Here is a 22712-nt window from a genome sequence, read left to right as displayed (position 1 = left end):
TACCATTTGTATTTTACCATAATCTTACTCTTTTTTTCATGTTTCTCTACTGTCAGGAATGGCTTTCTCCTGCTTCTTACCTGGTTGACTCTACACTTTCTCTGAGACTTAACCTTTCCTGACTTTTCTACTACTCCCTCTAACATTGACCACAGCCACTCCTTTAATACTTTGCAATAATACTCTCTGCTCTTATTGTTACACTTAACATATTGCTTATAATTATTCTTTCTCTCTCTCCGTGTGTGTGTGTGTGTGTGTGTGTATCTTGAGTCATGTTATAATTTTGTTAAAAGGTTTTTTTGCCTTTTAATATTATGATTATTTCTTCATTATATTTTAACTTTTTATAAAGATGATTTTAATATAGAAAAAGTAAAGCAGAATAGTACAATAAACACCCCAAATTCTCTATAGATTTAATAATTACTAAAATTTTGCCATATTTGCTTCTTCTATATACAGGGCATTTAAAAGTTTTAATGGAATTTTAAGGTTTAAAGCTTCAAAAGTTGAACTACTTACTTATAAAAGAGAAGCATTTGAAATTTAATTCTTTACATTTTTGTACTTATTTAAGGATTTTAATGAATAATTTTTATAAGTTTTTGTTTCATTCTCTGAAAATTGCAAATATTGACTAGAACAGAATAAATTTAAAATTTATTATTGAAAAATTCACAAAACAAATGTAAAACAAATATAAAGTTTCAAATGATTTTTTTTAGTTTGCAGTAGTTAAATGATTGAAATTATTAAAACTTAAAACTGTTCAAAAACATTTTATATACCCTTATATATTCATTATTTTTTACTAAATCATTTTAAAGTATATTACAGACATCATATTTTACCCCTAAAATCTTCTGCATGTATTTTTCAAATATAATGATATTTTTCTTCATCACCACAGTACCATGTAACAAAATTAACAGCAGTTCCCTAATATCATCTATCTTTTTAACTGTTTTTTTTTGGGGGGGAGCGGGGCACCACATCCACTCAAGAATCATGAATTATATTTGGTTGCTAGATATCTTAAATCTCTTTTAAACAAGCACTGTCTCCACTTTTTTTTTTTCATGACATGTGCTTTGTGAAGAAATCATGCTAGATAACTTATACATTGTCCCAAATTCTGGATTTGTATGATTGTTTCTTTGTGGTATTATTTAACTTGTTCCTCTATCTCTGTATTTCCTGAAAAATGGATATTAGGTCTAAAAACTTTGTTTAATTCAGGTTGAACTTTTTTTGCAAGAATGCTTTGTAAGCAATGCTGAATACTTTTTTAACAGGATTTTTAATAGTTATAGAGTCATTGTATGACCATGTTATTATATTTAAACAATTATTTATTGTTGGACATAAACATGTTTGAAAGAATATCTAACTATAGCTTTGAAATAATATACTTTTCAATTCACTTTTTAATAAGAATGTATTTGTGATATATCTGTCTCTGCTTTCCAGCAAGATTACTAAGCAGTTGAAGTAACCAGAAGATGTCAGGGCTCTTTATAACTTAAACTGTAGCTCCAAAAATAGGGATAGACATCTTTTAAATCCCATTTTAAAAAGCTACTGTAAGATATACTGTGAATACCTTAAACATTATAACTTTAAATAAAGATACTTATTTAAATATACAGTACTTATTAAAGAACTTTTAATAAGCAACTTATACAATAAATTGGTATTTGGATTTATTTAGACTGATGATCCCCAGAGGAACATAAACTCATTAATTTCTGGGTATTTCTAATGAACCAATTGATTGTTTCTTATTAGTACCTTGGTGTTTCCAAAAGGTGAAAATCATTGGTTCATGTAATTAAATGTTTTGTGTCATTAGATTTCTACCAAAATCAGCTGACCTCTTTGGACTCTAAAGCTGTCCTTATCTTTCTTCCCTTGTCCAGGGTTTTTTTCTTTTCTTATTTTTCTTTTTCAAATTAAAGTTCAACAGTTTATGCATTCCTTACTATGTTACTCTAAAATTGAGTATTTTATCCACATGATAGATAAATTTTTCAAAATTAAATCTAAGCAGTTACATTTATTACGCTCATCATCCAAATTATACACATATTATATCAACATTAATATTGTAGTGATGAGGAAGCTCAGAAAAGCTAAATGACTGGCCCAAAGACACATAAATAGTAAGTTGTAGAGACCCAAAAAGATCTCAGGTGTGGGAAATACTGGTTAATACTGTTCTACCAAACTTGTTTTCAGTGGTAACTGCTGTACTGCAGAATTCAGTTATCATACTTTTTATCTCCTTTTCAGAGTTTACATTTGAGAATTAAAAACAAATCTTTTTTGCCATTATTTTTTAAACTTCTGAATGAATCATTAAAAAAAAACAGTTTGCTGATGTTCAAATATTTTAAGGCAAGTGTGACTGATACTGTGGCATTCTTACTAAATTTCTTTCATCTTAAATATCACATGTTTAATTTAAGCTGAGGGAGGCACATTAATTTTACCAGGGCAACAGATGAACTTCACGCACCAGCATTCTTCACTTGAAGTGAGAAATTGAGTTCCCAGAGTAAATAAAAACAAGATTGAAGGTTTAAATCCTCTGCTAGGCTTTTTGAACTTATATACTCATTAAATGTTTATTGGAGTGGTGGGATTACCAAGGATTTAGGGAGCTTCATCAACTCATATATAGCTAATCACTAAGTAAAACACTACATTTGATAAAGTGTTTCTCACAATGCCACATTCAGTCCATCTTAATGAAAACTGCTTCAAACTGATTTTATTTGAGAGCACTTCTCGGTGAGAGTGCTCATAGCGCTTTCTGCCTTTTTCATGAGGAATTTACACGGGAGATAAATCAAAGCCGAGCTCCAAGTAGTAAAACAGGTATTCTGAGTTCTTGTGTTTACGTTTATTGTGACAAAGTTTGACTTTTGACAACGGGTTGTTAAGTTTTATGACCCCCCTCCCTTTCTCTTAACTATTAGGATATTCTTTCAGTTGGTGGCCATAAATATTGATCACATGCCAAATGTGGTATAGAGGTTACCTGCCCTTAAGATGCTCACAGTCTAGTGGGAAGATAAGACAATATAAACAGATCTAGCCGAAACCGGCTTGGCTCAGTGGATAGAGCGTCGGCCTGCGGACTGAAGGGTCCCGGGTTCGATTCCGGTCAAGGGCATGTACCTGGGTTGCGGGCACATCCCCAGTGGGAGATGTGCAGGAGGCAGCTAATCGATGTTTCTCTCTCATCGATGTTTCTAACTCTCTATCTCTCTCCCTTCCTCTCTGTAAAAAATCAATAAAATATATTTTTAAAAAAACCATTAAACAGATCTATATAGTATAACATGGTATAGAAGCAAAGAGGAGAGGTACTTCATCTACCCTAGAAATTCAGGGAGACTTCTTGAGCTACTTCTGATGACTAGTACTTAGGCAGATACCAGAATTATTAAAAATAAATAAAAGAAAAACAGTCTATAGCAAAGGCAAGAAAATTAAAATGTGAGAAATACAAACCGAAAATCAAGACAGGTAGTTGGATTGCAAGGTACGAGGCTGGGAAGATCAGCAAGGGCCACGGCATGGGGGGCATTGTGATCCCCAGCATTACCTAGCATTTTAAAGATATTTGTTGCATGAGGCTGATATTTTATCTTCAGATAAGTGAACAATGGTCATCTTCCTTAATTGAGGTTGAAGAGTCACCATTGGACACATCGTCCCTGGGAGTTTCTCAAAAGAAGGTTCTTTTCCTTTTTAAAGCCTTTCCACCTCTCATTCTGCTACCCCCAAATTCTCTTCACAACAAAAAGTACCCTAGAGAAAGTCAACAGCAATAAAAATCCCAGTGCTAGGATTTATCTCTCATGTGAAGGATTGTTCCTTTTCCAGCATCCCCTTGGGAGACTGCGCTTTGATATATCAATAATCCTGTTACATCTCCTTAGATCTTCACTTCAGACCAGTGCCGGTTCCAAATATTACACATAAATTAAGGAAACCAGTGCTCAATTTTGTATTTCCCCCTTAGTGACTCTATGGCCCCAAATAAGCAATAAGCCGGTTTCTAATCTGGGAAGAAAAAAAAAAAAGGATGAAGATAATAATATCTATATGGTGTGATAAAAATTAAATGGGATGCTACCCATAAATGCTCCCAGCACTGTGGCTGTGGTGCTGTTAAGCAGTTTTGGACAAATTTGAGGAATTTTTGTACAATGACAAAACAGATTTTCTCATGTAATTCATGAACTAGTTCTAAGAATAGTTCCAGAAAGGGATTTTGAGAATCCCTGGGAGCATTTGCAGTACTAAAATGAGTATTATGCATTAACTGTGCCTGTTACCAAGTTTTATTACCTTTTTTTAAAAAAAATCAGACCATTTTAAAGTAGTTGCTATTTCTACTTCCTCATGTTAAATCTAAATATCATTACTGATCAGTGTTGTTTAAGAAAAAATAAGTCCTACACAGCTATAGTTGTGTAGTTGATGAGTTTCCAGCACTCTAGCATCCAGAAAAACTAGGCAAACAAACTTATTTGTACTTTCGGAAATATACACAGTCTGTTCATCTTATCTTTTGTTTTCTTTTCAATTTAAATTTCTTAAAGGTAAACAGTGATCTTAGAGTAATTTTATATGATAGCTAGGACAGCATCCTACACATCTATGAGATAAGACCTAGATTCTAATAGAAGTTTTAAAGTATATTTCATTATGCAAATAAAATGTGTGTTGTAAAGTAGTAATATGGGTACATTTAAAGTAGAAAATGAGTTACCACATAATCCCAATCTGAAAATAACCACTATTAAATCTTTTTACTTTGAAATGTGATTTTTTTTTAAAAAATCTGCAAGCATGTATATAAGCAAGAAGTTTATTTTATATAAATGCAACTGTATCAAATCTGCTATTCTATAATTAGATGTGAACACTAAACAGTACATTATTAGCACCATATTTAGAATTTGCCTCTAATTCTCCAGCTGCGTTATCATATTTACTGGCACACATTATGGGTACACATTCACACACATTCTCCTATTTAGCAGGCCTGTGGTTAACTAGAGGTAGTTATTCCTCTCAGAAGAGAAGAGGATCAGAAAAATCCTGCCTGCTCTTTTATGTGGCTGCTTTTCTGGCCATTGTTACTGCTCCTACGTGTTCACCTGGAAAACCAATGAGATGAGATCTTTGGTCTGGCCTGAAGCTGCCTGCATATTTTCTTGTCTCCATATTCTGTCTCCCAACGTCCCCAAAGAGCCTGGCCCCCTCTACAGTTTGCCAAAGGAGCCAATCACTTGAGCTTCTAATTTCCTTAGTCATAAGAACTTCAGTCACCTATTGTCCTTCCTCAAAGATATTTCATGATTTGAGTATTACAGTCTAAACAGTGAAAACTGATAAAGCTTTATATCCAGTGAACATTTGTCAGCTTATTTTGTGAAGAGAATTTGATTTTGCTTTAGGCTTTTAGTTTGTTTTTTCTTAACCTATGACTTCCATGTGAAAGTTCTTCCTATGTGAGCCTCAAATACATCTGCATCCTCAAGATTTCAGAGTGCTATCCTAACATCTGCTTCAGCAAGTGAGAGGAAAAAGACACCATCTAGGCGTCTCCGCACCTTCAGTAGCTCCAGTTCATTGCTGCCCATTGGTCCCCAAACTCAGCTTTGGGAGCCAAAAAAGGCAAAGTGTCATGATTTTCCCCCCAAATCAGTCCACACTCTGGGTCTTCTCTCTTCAAAAATTACTAACTTTGAATTCTGTGAACACATCAGGCCATTGACATCACCGGTCTTTCCCCGAACTTTTCTCTTTGGTTTTTCTCTTTTTTTTCCCTCACAACAACCTAAATTTAAAATTCAGCTCAAGTCACAGAGCAGTTAGTAACTATAACCTGCTTTTAAAATTTAGCTCAAGTATAACCTTCATGAAGAAACAGGCAGTCTGAGTTCATGCTTAGCCTTGGGACTTCCTCTGTTACAGTACTCATATCACCACTCTCATCTAAATAAAGTGTTGGACTTCTCACCTCCAGAGCTATATGGCACCCAAAGCACAGAATAGTGAAGTCCCTTTCCCAAGGTCACACAGCTGGGAGGTGGCAAAGCAGGAATTTCATTCCAAGCAGTATGGTTTCATGTTGCCCTGCCTTTATTTACTTGAGTCGCCATTGCATGTTGGTCTAGACCTACAAACATCCATATACAGTAACAAGATTATGGAAGTAGGCAGTGTACTGGAATGATCCTAATTAGAGCCTAGATTTAAAACAATAAATAAAACAGCTACAGAGGACATGTTGAGGTACTTGGTGTTATATAAAGGAATGTCCTTATTTCTTAGGAAACAGAACTTAAAATATTTAGGGTTGAGATGTCATGATGTTCATGATATATGCAACTTTAAATGTTTCAGGAAGAAGCATAATAAGAATGATAGAGCAAATATAGCAAAATATTAATAATCTAGGGAAAGGATAAATGGGTGTTTATTGATGTATCAGTATATCAGTTGTTTGTATCTACAGATCATTCCCAAACTTAAAACAAGCAAATAATGGTGGTGGTGATGATTCAGATTATTATGGTAATGATGATAGAAAAGAAGGGAAATGGAAGAGAGGAAGCAAGTCAGGTCCTAGTTTACACAAAGGAAAATATTTTTATTTTAAATTTATTTTCATTATTATACTGAAAAAACTGACCTAGCATTTCTAGAAATTATTTATCATTTCAACTTTTAAATCATTGAACATTCAGGTTATGAATGTTCTGGTACTCAAAAGAAACTAGACAACATCCTTTTCAGTTCAGTAGCAAATATTTTCTGAGTGTCTGCTCTGTGCCTGGCTTATTTTGAGACATAGCCCGCTCATCTCTCCCAGCTCTAATATTCTTTGGTTCTGTGATGCTAAGTGCCTAAATACAATAGCTACTGTAGCTCAAGGACAAGTCACATTGGTTGTCCTCAGCGTGGCATTTCCTAAACATCAACTTAGACCTTAGTTCCTCAGTTTGAATGTGAAGATTGGTGAGGTTCTAATGGCAGAGCACAGTTAAGCATTGCACACACTGTTGCCAGTAGGAGAAATGAAGGAGCTGCATTATCTTTAATACATTTTTATGGCTATTATTTCTCTTGGAATTGCGTTCAAATCCTTTATTTTGCATTGATAGTTCTGGACTCTTCATCCTAACAGCTACATTTTATTCAGTACCTACTATGGGGTCAAGCATTTTAAATCGGCATTATACCTACTTTATCCATAATCCTTACTACACCCATTTTGCCCCAAATTCACACAACTAGTAAGTGGCAAAACTGGGTTTAGCACAGAGCTTTTTGTTGCTTTAAAACTAGGAGACTTTCCTTTACACTGTGTTACCTAAACCTCAATCATAGAGGGAGTCTGAGGAGAGTGTAGCGGGGCAGCTCGCCTTTGTCATCTACCAGACTTACGCCCTCACTGCCAAATTAGGAAGCACAAATAAAATATAGGTTTTTTTAATTCCCCAATTTTATCACTTATCATATGGTACTGTAATGAAATCTTTCTACCCCCTATACCACCTTCTCTCCAACTGTTTGAGGGCAAGGGAACTTTGTTTTATTCACCTTTATATTTTTAATACCTAATACATAGGTACTCCACAAATGTTAGTAAACTAATTATTAATGGGCCAAAGGAAAAATGTTATAGTAATGGAAAATAAAACATTTTCTTATGCTTTTTGTATGTGCCAGATGCCCTTTCTTCACAAAAGCAGTTTGCTGATATGCTCAGTTTTCACTGTTTTGGCCTGTGTTTAATTGAGCTCAAGAAAAAAATCTGAAATCTGAGTCTGGGATTCATTTAACTGTGCCTATAATTTAATGAGATTTATGTCGCCCAAATTTACTAGCATTTGCATATTAGTAAGAATCTTTCTATTTTGCTTATTATTTCTCTCATAACAGAAGAAAAATTTTTGTTGAAAGCTTATTATGTTAGAGAGAAAAGATTATTTTAAAATTATTCCATCTCCCTTTCTGAAAGCTACAATAGGAGTACCTCCAGCCTGAAGATCCTCTTCGGATACTCTTTTTATTGTGTCCTTTTTCTCACAGTTTAGAGCTTAAAGTGAGATTTTTTTTTTAAGTGTGTTTTCCTGGCATCTCATGTTTAACAGTGTCAGGGTTTGTGTCCCTGGACGAAAACTGTTTCTCCAGATCCTTTTTTCTCTCAGCTTCCAGTGAAAAGAGGGGCCAGGCGAGCCAGTAGCTTACCACAAAGCAATGCCACCACAAAGGAAAGATTAAGAGTTTAGAGAGAGGTCAATGTGGGTTTTTCTCTAACTAAACACTTTCCTAAAGTTTCCTTGTGGAAAAATAATGAAGTCATCTCAGAGTTTTTAAAGAATTTTTATTTCTTTTTCACCGTCTGCATTCGCTTGTCTTCTCAGCATGGATGTTTAATCTTCCGAGGCTTTGTGAATTGGCCCAAATGAATAAGTGGTGATCTGTCTCTCTAGGAGCTAGAGGCTTATTCTAAGGGCCTAATCACTGAGTAAACACATCTTTGCCCTCCCTCTCACAACTGCGATATAATAGTCGAGATTCTAGCACAGTAACCTGGATATTGCAGGGACCAATGCTTTGAAATGCAGAATGGTTGATCCTCCAAAACAGACAGTGCCTGATCTTTGCCTGCCTCTTTCTTCTTTTGTAAATTAAATATTGCCAAAGAGATGCTGTTTTATTGCTTGATATTGTGCGTTAGTGCCCTGGATTTCCAAGTTTAGTTTCAGTCGGCACTGTCGGTTGCACTTATAGGGAACTCTGCATGTTGGGTTTCTTGGTAGCCTCTTCGGCACATATGTGTTTTGATTTGGAAGAGCATTTAAATTAAATTAGTGAGATAGCAATGTAAATCTCTAATCTCTTTCCCAAAGTTTAAATGTTCTATTGCAGTGTTCTTGAGAGAAATAGGCATTTCAATGATTTAAGTATTGCCATTGTTTGGTTAGAAATATGCTGATTTAAAAGTGGACTGCTCTTGTTCCCACTGTCTCATTAAATATAGTTGCTGAGAAACGATTGAGCAGAATTAGAGGTTGACATCCCTCTGTCTATTCAGCTGGAGAGCTCCTAAGAAAAGGAACTCAGTTTGTTAGTGCTGCCAGGTTCAGTTCCTTTCCCTAAAGCAGCAGATTTCTAGATTCATTTACTAAAAGTGATTAGGCATTGCTGCTGTCTTTTTTTTTTTTTTTTTTTTTTTTTTTTGCCAGGAGGGGCTGTTTGAAATCAACATTCAAGTTTCTTTCATCAAACATGCTGAGACCTATGCTAGCTTAGGGATGCAAAGAAGACTGAAAGAAACCCAGTCCTTACACTGGAGAGACTTTGGGGGGGCGCGGAATACTGGTAAACAATTAGAATACTAATGGGAAGAGATAGAGGTCCAGAAGAGGAAGCTCTTAACTCTGCCTAAGGGAATCAGGGGAGGTTTCACAGAGGAATTTGCTTTGAGCCTTAAAAGATGAGTAGGAATTTATCAGATAAGTATCTCTTCAACAATGTATCTGATTACAAACTTCCTAGAAGCCTCTACAGATTTTCTGCAGACTCAACATAGATGAACCCTAAGTCTTTTTTATTCATCATTTTATCACCACTGCTCCCTGCTGTGCCTAACACAGAGTATTTCATCAAATGCTTGTTGAATGAATGAATAAATGACTTGAAACATGGAAGCATCTATTGTTGGAGTAGCTGAGCTACTTATCTTAGGAATCCTGCTCTTATTCTCATCACATGCTGTCTGTGAGGCTCCAGAACCACTGCTGTATGAGCAGTGGCCAGTCTGGCATCTTCATATTGTATAAGCACTTTAAGCCTTACCTATAATGTTGGCAATTTCCCTGCTATTATCAAAGAAAGAACAGTAGGCTTAGAGTCAGTCAATCCGGGTTTTATTCTCAGATGTACTGCTTACTTAACTGGTTATGGAATTTAGGACAAGTCAGCTTTTAAATTTCCTCATATACTAATAAAGTTAACACTATTTTACAGGTTTATTCTGGGGACTAAAATAGATAATGGGTATGTAACTGCCTCCTTTTCATAGTACGTAGATGCTTTTGGAATCTTAATCTACCTTCATCTATTATAAAGTTTAACTTTGAAAAAGATATTTTAATGATTTTTATTATAATTTGGTTTATTTATCAGGATAATTCCATCAGATAAGTTGATCAGACTTCATTAACTTTCATCAACATGAGCCTTACATTTTTCTATAATGTTCTTTGATTTAGTATCTCACACAAGTTTTTCTTTATTATCATCACATCTTTATTTAATATGAAGAGAAAGCCTGAGCTTCCTTGAAATTGTCCTTTGCTAGAATTTCAAATGTTTGTACATTGTCTTTACCATAAAATTTTATCTTTCCATTTCCTAGTAATTGACTGTTCTTTAAAGTCAACTCTTCTACAAGATAGCACCAAGAAGTCAGTTAATGACAATTTAGGCTCTTTAATTGTCGTTGTTGTTGTTAAAGCTGTTAGGTTGCAATTTATGTTGCTCAGTTTTAATTTTTAGTTTCTATGATCTTACTGAATGTTCAACTACGATGGAACACTTTTAAGAGACCAAATGTCATTTCTTGAAAGCAAGTTTTAACAGGTAGAAGGGAAAGAATAATTTTCCATATGAGACTACATTATTGGGCATTTTCTGAAATATAAACCAGAAAGAATTTATGTGAAGTGAACATTTTTCTATCCTTTCAAGTGACAATTAGAAGTTACCTGCTCTTGAATTAGAACTTTAATATGGGGACACATTAAGGGCTTTAAAATTACCTGTAGAATTAAAACAAAACTTCATTTTAGACTTTTTCCTTTTAAGTAGAAGAGACTACTCAGTGTTTAGATTAAAAACATTAAAAATATATAAAGAGAATTTGACATTCACTCTTAATCAGTATTTTTTCTTTGTATAGTTGAAGAGTTCAAAAGAAAATGCAACTCTTTTGCAATTTCTGCTTGAGATAGGCTTGCAAACGTTAACAGGAGTCTATGATAACAGTCTGTAAAATGGAATATAATCATCCCAGCCTCTTTAGAGTATAAGGAAGCAAATCTATTCATATCAGTAAATGCTTTAGGAACTCCCAAGTATTGGGTACTCTTTTAGGGAATAGCATTTAATTTTTGTCTTTGCTGCTTATATTGACTGAATCTGATGTCCTTCTAAAATTTAAGAAATCTTACATTAGTAAATATTTTAACTCATCAGTTTTTTCTTCTCTTTTCAGAGAAAGCTTCTTGCTATCTACCTCCACCATGATGAAAGTGTATTAACCAACGTGTTCTGCTCACAAATGCTATGTGCTGAGTCTATTGTCTCTTATCTGAGTCAAAATTTTATAACCTGGGCTTGGGATCTGACAAAGGACGCCAATAGAGCAAGGTAATATTGTTCACAACTTATAGCTGGGCTATTCTTTTTTTTAAGGCCATCACTGTATTTGGTTTTTATCATCATAAACATTTTCATCCTGAGCATTAAATTCTCTATATTTAATTAGATATTAGCCATTTGTTGTAGCTAATATATGCAGTTACTCACAATTATGAATTCCTTAACTTTTAAAGATTTGTTAAATTAAAAAATAACTAGAAAACTAAAACACATTGTTCTCATCTTTTTTGCAATCAAAGAGATATTGTACATTTCTGTTTATTATATGTTCTAATATTGTAATATGTTGAACATTTAGAGAAAAATCTGTTGTTAAATAATGTTTAGAAAAGGCAAGGCAAGTCTAACATATAATACTATCAGCAAGTTTATTTTTTTAATAATTCCAGTGAAGAAGATAAGACATTCTGGATCAGTCCAGTGGAATTGGTAATAGCTTAACTTGAGCATATGCTAATTGATGTAATCGCTATATTGCACATATTCTTTTGCACACATCCATAATCTCAATAGGAAAAAAATCCCTTTTCTAGTTGCCAGGGTAAATTTACTTAGTTTGTTAATCATAACTGTAAGTGATGAATAATTCTTCATATTTTGCCTATTTGCATTTCCCATCTGAAATATATTTCATTGTGTTTAATTACACATGTGGCCACAACATCCCGTGATGTTACTTTGGGTGTGTTAACACAATCATAATCACAGGCTATTGGTTTATGAACAAGGAGATTAGATTAATTCATTTTAAGGCAAGTCTATTGCAGCTACCTATTTTAAGTGATTATAGCACAATTAGAAATTAAATCATCTGATTTGTCTATATTATTTTGCGGCATACTGAATTTTTGCTCATCATTCAGACTTTGTTTTATGTAAGCTGAATCTGAAAAGAAAAATGATCTTCCTTTAAATGTGAAGCAAAAGAATGTAGAAGCAATTCTTTCATCTAATACTTCATTTCTTTAAGCAAATGGAAATTTCACAGGATGACTTCGTTCTGCCTTGGAAATCTCCCATGTTATACATAAATAAAGAACCTTTAGTACCTGTATTTGTTTAAATTAAATCAGACTATTATGCACACTCAGTTAAAGGTGATGAAAAGCAGTGCCAAAAACAGATAAAAATGCAGCATCGAAGGTCTTTCATGAGGCAAAATACATAGACTGGAGACTTGGCTAAATCTTTTACTATTCACTGGCAGTAAGGAATCTCCTCCTTTCCTTTTATCCACAACTTGATGGAGAAGGAAACACTATTTCTAAACCATCTGTAGTGGCTAAGTTCAGCGGGCTACCTGCTGTTATTTTGTTCTATCCTCCATTTAATTCCTTAGTTCCTTTTATTTTACAATGACAAAAAATTGCAGTGTGGTTTCTTTTGAAAAACAGTGTTTGAGGGGTTTTTTTTATGACTGGCAATCAACAGCCATGTAATTGCTTTGTTATGTTTTACTAAAGAAGTCTGTTAAGTAGCACAACTTTGATACACTAGTAATAAGAGTTTGCAGGTTACAGAGACACCTGTGGTGACCAAAGCGACAGAAGCTGCTTAGTAGAAAGAGCCAGTACAGCTGTGTCCTATTAACTCCTTATGACACTTTTTTAAAACACAAAATAAAGGCCTTGTTTAAGGCTTTAGAGCTATTTCTCAATGAATTGAGGATGGGCTATGAAGTATGATAGGATATTTCAATCTATATTTTTTAAAATGTGGCATCTTGTTAGTAAGTTTCTGTCATCAAAATAAAAAGAAGTGATATTAAAGACTGAAAATAGAAATATCTAGGAATTCAATTTAATAAAGAATGTAACGATTTCTGGAATTTAAAATACTTGGCATCCTTATTTAAAATCAAATTCCATCTGTATTACAAATTAAAAACTATTTTAACTTAAGTTATTACACTTCTCTCTACAAAATTAATACAGTTATGTAGCTACTTTTCATGTGCAGTCCTCATTATTACTGTTAAGGCAAATAGGAAAATATACATTTTACAAACAAGATGAAAATTCATTGGACTGACATATTCCTAAAAGAGAATAAAAGTGGATTTCCTTTTGACATATGAAACTGTAAGAGAATTAGTTATTTAGGCTGATATTAGTGCCCCCAAAAAGGGTTTACTTTAGCTGCAAATTTCGTACCACCTATCATAGATTCATCTAAATAAAATTGTCTAATTGAGTTTTGTCTCTGTGGTCTCTCTTGTATTTTATCACCACATTTATCCAAAGGTGTTTGTCATGAAAATTAATTGCACCATCCATTTGATGCTATTACCATTGAGTAACAAAACTTCAAACTTTTAAATCAGTAGAAGACTGCTGCATTAATAATTAGTGGGCTACATATGGAAAGTTGTTATGCCATCATTTGTCTATTACTAGGGAGTTAAAATAGGACAGATTTACATGTGGAAATATAGAGGAGATTTCCAGGCATCAGAAATAAGATTGTTGCTGTAGGTGCCCTTTTACCTGGGGGTGGGGGTGGGGGGTTGCTCGTTTGTTTGTTTTATGACAAAATGTAAAAGTTTAGAAATGAATTTATGGTGGATGGCTTGTCTGGTCCCATACCTGGCTATTGTAGTTGAGGCTAGTCATAAATTTAGAGAAACCTGAACCTGTAAGCTATTTAGTCTGGATGCTTCCTTAGTGGTTTTCTGGAACTATACCTAATATAATAGCCAGGGGAAATTGATGCCCAAGATGGGTAGAGACTTGCCAAGCAAATTTACGTTTGCTTATGAAATACTCTGATTAAGCCTACAGAAGCATTAATCCTTAATTTACTGTGAATCTCTCATGTCTGTAGAATATAAGTGAAAGATATGGAACTAAGTGAATGCTTTGATAGGGTTACTAGAATGTCAATTGCTATTATGTTAAATTTCCTCATCTCCCTAATAAACTAGAGTAAAAAATAAACAGATTTCTATAGAATGTCACTCTTATATCCCTGTGATGTTGATGATTTTGAATTTCTCACCTCCAAAATAATTCTAATAACTTTCTTTATAAGTTGAATACTCAAGTTAACCAACCTATCTATATAATAAAAGCCTGTGCGACCGTTAAAGCAGAACGACCGGTCACGATGATGCGCAATGACCACCAGAGGGCAGACACTCAATGCAGGAGCTGCCCCTGGTGGTCAGTGCGCTCAGCCAGAAGCCAGGCTCACGGCTGCACGGCTGGCAAGTGCAGCGGCAGTGGCAGGAGCCTCTCCTTCCTCCGTGGCAGTGCTAAGGAGCAGTGAGCAGGCGGACGGTAAGAAGTGAGGGGTCCCTGCGGGGAATGGACCTAAGCCGGCAGGCGGACATCCCCCGAGGGGCCCTGGACTGCAAGAGGGCGCAGGCCAGGCTGAAGGACCCTGCCCAGTGCACGAATTTTGTGCACCAGGCCTCTAGTATCTGTATAAAGTAGATTAGAATAATTCCTAGGTTGATCTTGGAATATTCCACAGATGAACTGAGACATCAAACTTTAGCTATAATGATTATTACGGTGTACATGCTCACCAAATTATGTAGAACAGTAGTCATCAACCTTTCGGACCTCATGGACCTCCAGTGGTCCATGGACCACCAGTTGACAACCGCTGGTATAGAAGGCTTATTCATTTTATTTGTTTCATTAAAAAAGGAACTGTACAAAATTTTAGGGGAAAGAAACTCAATAAGCATTTGGCAAATTAATGTATTGTATCCAATTCCACCTGAGACTATTGCTTATAATTTCAGTATTGTATATTGAAGTGGAGTTTTCTTTCTTAGAAAACTCTGAACAGCCTTGTTGGCTGCCATGTCTATTTAGATTTCAGGGCCACTGTTTCTTAAAGCAGTAGGCAGAAAGCCCTGTCAGTCTTGAGAGGTGCTAGAAGATATAATTTTCTAAATATCCATTTAAACAATAACACTAATAGAAACAGTGGGCTATACCTATAAATGAAAGATATGAAAGAGCTAAAAACAGATAGTAAATAAGGAGATCCTGCAAATCACTTATGGAAGTGGCTAAAATATATTTCAAGAAAATTATATTTCCTTTATGTTTATTCATTGAATAAACATTTAGTGTAATAAGAACCAGGGATGGTGCTATGCAGTGAGGACGAAAAGTTGAAAAGATGTAATGCTAATGTTCAAACACTCGTAGTCTGGTAGGCAAGACAGACCTAGAGCTAATATGTAATATGAAGTATGTACAAGGTGCTTTGAGAGAATAAACGAACTTCCTAGTGAGTTATTCTATCTAAGGAGGCCAGGACCTGGAAGAGAGGACACACAGAAAGATGAAATTAGAATTTTACTTTTTCTGTTCAGAGATTTTTTATATTAACAGCATTCCTAGTTTATTGGGTTGCAGATATTTGTTATTCTTACAAAAGGATATTGGTATTTTAAACTTCATCATTAGGTGTCTGAAATGAAGAGTCAGTGGTTTACAAACATGATTGAAAGAGAGGAAAAAATAGAAGGATATGGCCAGCTAATATATTCCTATTATGGTCTAAACCAGATTGAGGATTAGGGTCACCCAACCAGGATGGACAGATCTCAAGAAGTTGTTTTCTTAATGATTGATCCAGTTGTGGCATATGCTTACAGACAAATAATGGAGCAGAGATCAGATACTCTTTTGGATTCTAACATGTAGACACCATCATAGATTTAAATGTAATTTAAATAAAAGTAATTTTAGTACACTATATTCATAGTAAATAAGTTCTTGGGCTATAAAATAATAATTTCTTAAAATTCAGGACTGATATTACCTCTAGGAAACTTCATCTCTCTCCATCCTTCTTTTGCCTCATTTCGGGTTAAAATGTACATTCTATATGTTCCCATATATCCCTATACTAATTGTGTCGATGGTACTCATTACATTATGTGATTGTTCACTAGCTCCCTGCCAGGTTGTCAGCTCCCCAAGGGAGCTATGTCTATAATCTCAATGTGTTACACAGTACCTTTTTAAAAGTAAGTGTTATAGTGATTTAAAAAAACACATACATAATCTCTAAGAGACTTATTGAAAAATAAGAGAGGCCAGCTTGGGTAGTGGAAAGAGCTTTAGAAATGCTGCTGTATTCCTCTAATTGTGTGATTTCCCCCCAGAGTCCTTAATAGGACTAATAAAGCAAAAACTTACTCTCCTTGCAGAATGAACTAAAATGTGCACACTGAGTACCATGTCTTCTGCTGGCCCTGTAGCACCTAAGAATATTGCTCATGTGATCTCAGTACCATGGGCCATCTAGAAAGAAGCTTGATATCCACCCTGGATGAGTTTATCCAGTAGTGCCAGAGTTTCTTCCACAGACCCACCAAGTCTTTGTGATACCCCTGAAGCAACTGTACTCTTAGATTGGATCATTCTGGATAGTACTCTGAGCCTTCTGCAATGGTGGTGGCATTGGTTACGTAACCATGTCCATAGGACCAGAATGCTAGGCTGGCTATATGGTGAGATATGCCCAGCAGCCAGGAAAGTTCCATTTGGGCACCCTCAGATTTAAATATAAATAGCACTGTATATAAAACACTAGCACAATAAACAGCATTAATTTTCTTTTCTGTATTACACACTTGTTGGGTACCTGGGAACATTGGCACATGAGTGCCCTCAGTGTTAAGCTATAGGTTCTCTGCTAAAGTTGCTTCGTCAGAAAAAGTCACATGACACTGTGGCACAGTAAACCTCCAGTAATAAGTGAGTTAATAGGTATCTCTTGTTCTGACAAGGAGGTCCCACAAGACAAATGTCTCCATTAGTCCATCCAGTATAGGTACTTGTGTAGATTATCTAATTCTAAAAAACTTTGAATTGACTAGGATAGTGACAACTGGGTAAGCAACCAGCTATGAGTGCTGAGGCATGAGCTGCTTATATGTGAATAAGTTCCTGATGCGAAAATGTTTTGCACATCAGTGTACACGCTACATAGTGTTAAATCAGGCATTGCACACCATTTCTAAGCAATGTTCAGAGTAGCTGCAAACTGTTCCTGAGGAGTTGCTGACAATGCTGAGTTACGCAATTTGCTTGTAACGTGTATATAGCATTGTATTAAGTTTTGCATACACAGTACCAATGTTCACAGACAGATTTCTATTGCCTGTCAATATTAGCTTTTGAACTTAATGCCTTTGGGTGCAGTATTTCAGGTAACTTTAAACTTCTGCTGCTGTGCTGACAGGCACTTGTTAGCCTTAATATTCAATGATAGTTTTCTGCATTACTTAATCTCTGGCAAGAGTTAATTGACTTAAAGTTCTTATTATTAGCAGCTATCTTCACCTGCACTTACCATCTCAGTAATTAGCCATGTTCACAGTGGCGTACCCTTAATTCCAAACTTGTCAATGGTTCATGCCTAGCTGAAGCCTAGCTGGCCGTGTTACTTTAACCTACACTCTCATTTGATCTAAAAAACATAGCCCGGGTGTGGGGTCTGCATGGGAGACACAAGGTGTGTTAATTTACACCTGCTACCCTAGGAGCAGATATGGGTTCTACAGAAGTAGCTGAGAAAACAGATAAACATGTTGTGGTCAGGGAACTAAGACTTCCACAGGGCCTTCAGTGCCAGGCTTCGATATGATTTTCCCCAAACTTCTTTATTCTCTTTGTGCTCCATTTTCCTTCCAGTATTTTTAAAGGAAATGTATTGCCATCCTAAACATCCCAGGTCAAGGGCTTAATTAATGCTTTAAAGTAAAAATTCCAAAACACCAGGAGAGTTTGTCATTTTCTCCCTGGTTTGTTTTGTGAAGAGGGAGGAGAGAAGGTGAGGAGGAACCCCCTCCTGTTCCATGATTACATCCTACCCACTCATTTTCTCCTTTTCTCCTCTGCTTTTGATTTTTAGTGGCAGTCTTAACAGAATGTCAAGATCAATTTGCAGCATGGTTTAACTCAAGGTTTGCATTCTGCCAGCAGCAATTGTCCCTGCAAACAATGCTGTGTGTTCGTGTAACTTCAGAAGCTTTCAGAAGGATCATGACAAGGGCAGCATCTAATGACTTTATTAGTGTAGGATTTCAAATGGGCTCCGTAATTGTTCATATCTCTTTGTCAGCAAGTCATAATTACTGCTCAGCATTGTCCAAGGGTACACTTATGAATAGTTTCCTAATAGTACTGAAAGGAAGGAAAAGAGGGAAATGATAAAAGGTGATGGCCTCATGATTGAGAACAAGTCAGTCTGTATACAGATGATGGCTAAACTGTTTATGATACATTCTTTACTCTTTTTAAAATATAAGATCGTCCTTTTAAAAATGTTCTTTGAAGTAACTTTAAATGACCAGTTTATAAGCCTTTTTTATTCTGATTTAGATACTTCCCACACTTCTACCTAGTACTATATCCATAACTGTCCGATGGTATATGCATTGTGTTAGAATCAATCATTTGTGTAAAAGTATATATGTTTTCTCAATATTAATTACTGCTATTCAGGAAATATGCATTTAACTCAGATATAATAGTTGATGTGTTTTCAGTCTATGTGAAAACTGTTGTTAGAAAAGAACAGTACAAAGGTGATACTGTTGACAAGATAGTTCAAAAGAACAGCATTATAAATTTTTATCAAATCTTATTTTTATCATGAACTATATCTTTCTTAGTACTTCATTGATATCAGTTTGTAATGATCTAGTCAGAGTGACCTTAATGGGGTGTAGCTTAGGAATCATTTTCTGCCACTTTCACCAATAATGGCAGCTTCTTTACCCTTAGAACTGTATTTCAAGCTCATGCCACTTGTGACAGAAGTTTCTCTGAGAATATCATTAGCTAAAAGCAAAACTCATTGTTGCTTTTTTAAAAACCTAACACATAACAACTGAGCCATTAATTAAGCACCTACTGTGTGCCAGACACTATATGTATGAGCTCATTCAATCCTCACTCTATACATTACCTCATTTAAGCATAATTCTGAAAAGTAAGTTGCAAAGGTACAGTTTCACATATGAAGAAACTATTTTTGGCTCAGAGAGGTTCTGTAACTTACCCAATGGCTGTACCAGATGTAAACCCCAATCTACCTATGCTTTTCGGCTACATAATGCTTTATTTCCCATGACCTTGCCAGGCTAAAAAACTGTGTGCAAAGCCCTGTGGGGGGTATAAGGCATGTACTTTTTGCTTGGGTAACAAATAAACCTGGGATTCACCAAATGTTTGAGTTAGGGATTAGAATCATTCTTAGTTAGTGTCCAATCTGTAGCCATGCAGATATTTTCCCTATACAGGCAGGCATACCTTGTTTTATTTCTCTTCGCTTTATTACATGGCACAGATGTGCTTTCTTACAAACTGAAGGCCAGGCCCTTCACCAGCAAAAGATTACAACTTACTTTATTGCAATATTCACTTCATTGCAATGGTCTGGAATCGAACTGGCAATATCTCTGATGTTACTACTATCTCTAACTGAATACTGCTAGGGAGAGCAAAAATGAAAGCTTCAAAATATTGTATGTCTTTGATCTGCTGTAAAAGCTAAAAAAAGGTTTTTGCTATAGTTCTTCTTCCTAGAGAGAGCTTCTGCAACCTTTTCCCTTTGGTTCTAGTTTTGGCCTTGGAATTACCTGGAATAAGCCTAACTTCTCTTCTGCATTATCAGTTTAACCATAGCTATCAAGTTTGCCCTAATTTTCTTGCCTTTTCTTACCAAGTATGTTTATTCTTTCTGTTGTTCCCCACATGGTAGGTGTTCTAGGCTCAGTCCATTCTAAAGATGCCCACAATCTAGCATAGTGCTCCAGAGGATGCTCTTCTGGTGCTGTGCTCACTTCTATTCTGTAATTTTATTATTGGGTCCTATTGAACTGGGGGTCAGTTAAAACCCCCTACCAGTTTTTCGGGTTTGGGGCTGCCCAGAAGTTGTTATTAAACTAGATCTCTGCCTTTTTCTACTAATATGAGTAACACTGGAGGCCCAGTGCACGAATTCGTGCACGGGTGGGGTCCCAGCCGGCTGGGGGGAGGGGCTGCGGGTGGTTGGCAGGCTGGCCCTGTCCCTGATTGGGGTGGGGGGGGGGGGATCAGGGGCAGGGCTGGCCAGGGGAGGGGCCAGCCGGCCCCACCCCCTGGTCAAACTTCCAGTTGAACTCCCAGTTGAACTCCCAGTTGAGGGGATAATTTGCATATTAGCCTTTTATTATATAGGATGATCTTTTGAAATTCGGATTCTATGAACTCTCCCAAGTTTTATCACTCATAAATTATACCTTAATTCCTATCTCTTCATTCTTGATAATCCTCTTCGTTCCTAAATATGTCCAACTCCAGAAAACTTTTATTTTTCTCTTTATTTACCACACTTAAATACGGTTTTCAACAGAAAATAAATCACCTTATATATTTTGATTTCAAACATCTGTCTCTGACCAACACTTCCTATTGTACATACTTATCTTATAATGCCATATAATCTATTGACCCCCCCACCACTTGACTTCATTCATGTCTCCAATCTTCATTTCTCATCCTATTTAGATTTCAAGGTTCACCATTATCACTTCCTTGTATACTTTAAATTTCCTCATTGCTGTCTCCCTCCATTATACTCATTTTGTTGAACCAAATTATTCACCTTCTCTATGCCTATGCACTTGCAGTTAAACTTGGTGGAGAAAATTGCACTGACTGATTTTTTTTTTTAATAAACACAAACTTTAAACGAATACACAATAATGCTGAGCAAGCCTACATGTGATTTTCTAGCTAATTCTTTTTCCCTGGACGAGAGGTTTTATTTCATATCACCTCTCATTCATGAAAGAAATATCTCATGTCCCCCTCTGTTCCCCTTCCCAGCTGCCCTCACTAGTTGATTGAGAAAATGGACATCATCAGACAAAAATGACCTTAATATTCTGTTCTTCAAGTCTCCATTTAAATGTCTCCTCTTCAAAAAGGCCTGGTGAACCTTTCTAGAGAAAGCTTCTCCACCATTATTCTCTTTCATAGTACTCACCTAGAACTTTTCATAATAAACTATTACTTCTGCTTATTTAAAAACATTTTTTTCTAATTCTTCCACTGGGATATAAGTTCATAACAGCAAGAATTACATTGGTCTTTTCCACTTTTATTTATTTCTACAATCTCAATAATTATTTGTTGGATGTCATAAGAATGCATGAGAGCATAATGGTTAAAAGTATGAATGATTTTTGGATTTAGTCAGACTAGGATTGGAATTCTAGCCATGCCACTAGGCCACCATAGTGACATTAGGCAAGTTGCCTAAGCCTTCTAAGTTGCAGTCTGTGTATTGGAAATGGTGCTTTAAAAAACCACATCCCTCGGAGTTGTTATTAGATTTGAATGGGATGATTGAGTTTTAAAAGTCTAGCACTATGTATATATTTGATTTCTTTGTCTCAGACATTTATGAACATGTTGACAGGACAAAGATGCTCTTTTATTTTCAAGAATCAGTGGTAGCACTCTGCAGGTTCAATTTTCTGGTGACAAAGAATTTATCTTAATTTAGCTCACATATCTGAATCTTATTCTGAGGGAGACTTTTACTGTAGATGCCTTGTCATATGCCTTACTGAATTCCAGATAGTTGAAGCTTAGGAAATGCTCTGGAGTTACCTCATGGTTTCTTGGGCTGGTTGTGTTCTTAATAATCCATGCTGCCTTCTAGTCATCACTACTGTATCCTAAGTGTTCATGCTCCATTGTTTAAGTGACTTTTCTAGACTGTTTAGGAGACTGAGATCAAGTTTACTGGTCTGTATTTTTTGAAAATCAAGGTATTTACTTGTTTTTAAGGATGCAGATTCCTCAGATGGTAGTAATTTCTATTATCATTCATTCTAGCTTTTTGCTGTCCCATTTGTTCAACTACCTATCCATTTCTTTATCTAGTAAAGTATTCATTAAGCATTTACTGTACCGTATCACTCCTTATTTTCTCTCCTACATATTTTGCCTGGTTTTCCATTTAGCATTTATTATTTTCCTGCTTTTAAAATGGACATAATAGCTACACAAAAATAAGTGTAATATAAAACGGGAAAATAATATCAGATAAAAACCAAATAAAAGTGTCAAATAATTCTATATAATAAATAGGCAATATGCAAATTGGCCATCACACCCTTGCACAAGATGGCTGCCCTCATGTGATCACAAGATGGCTGGCAAGGGAGGGCAGTTGGGAGTGATTGGGCTGGCAGGGGA

General features: G+C 35.6%; 1 protein-coding gene across 1 annotated transcript in view; it reads left to right on the top strand.

The window, feature by feature from the left end:
• The window catches only part of FAF1 (Fas associated factor 1), a 354485-nt gene that overhangs the window by 247017 nt on the left and 84756 nt on the right, over window positions 1–22712 (top strand). The window contains exon 13 of the mRNA XM_070405091.1: window positions 11318–11472. Within this exon, the coding sequence (XP_070261192.1) occupies window positions 11318–11472 (155 nt within the window). The remainder of the gene's footprint in view (window positions 1–11317; window positions 11473–22712) is intronic.

Source organism: Myotis yumanensis, unplaced genomic scaffold, assembly GCF_028538775.1.
Source record: "Myotis yumanensis isolate MYYU_CA2020_CCGP unplaced genomic scaffold, mMyoYum1.0.hap1 SCAF_2, whole genome shotgun sequence".
Classification (NCBI taxonomy): Eukaryota; Metazoa; Chordata; class Mammalia; order Chiroptera; family Vespertilionidae; genus Myotis; species Myotis yumanensis.
The sequence above is the reverse complement of the archived record's forward strand: the minus strand, read 5'-3'. Positions and strand labels throughout refer to the sequence as shown.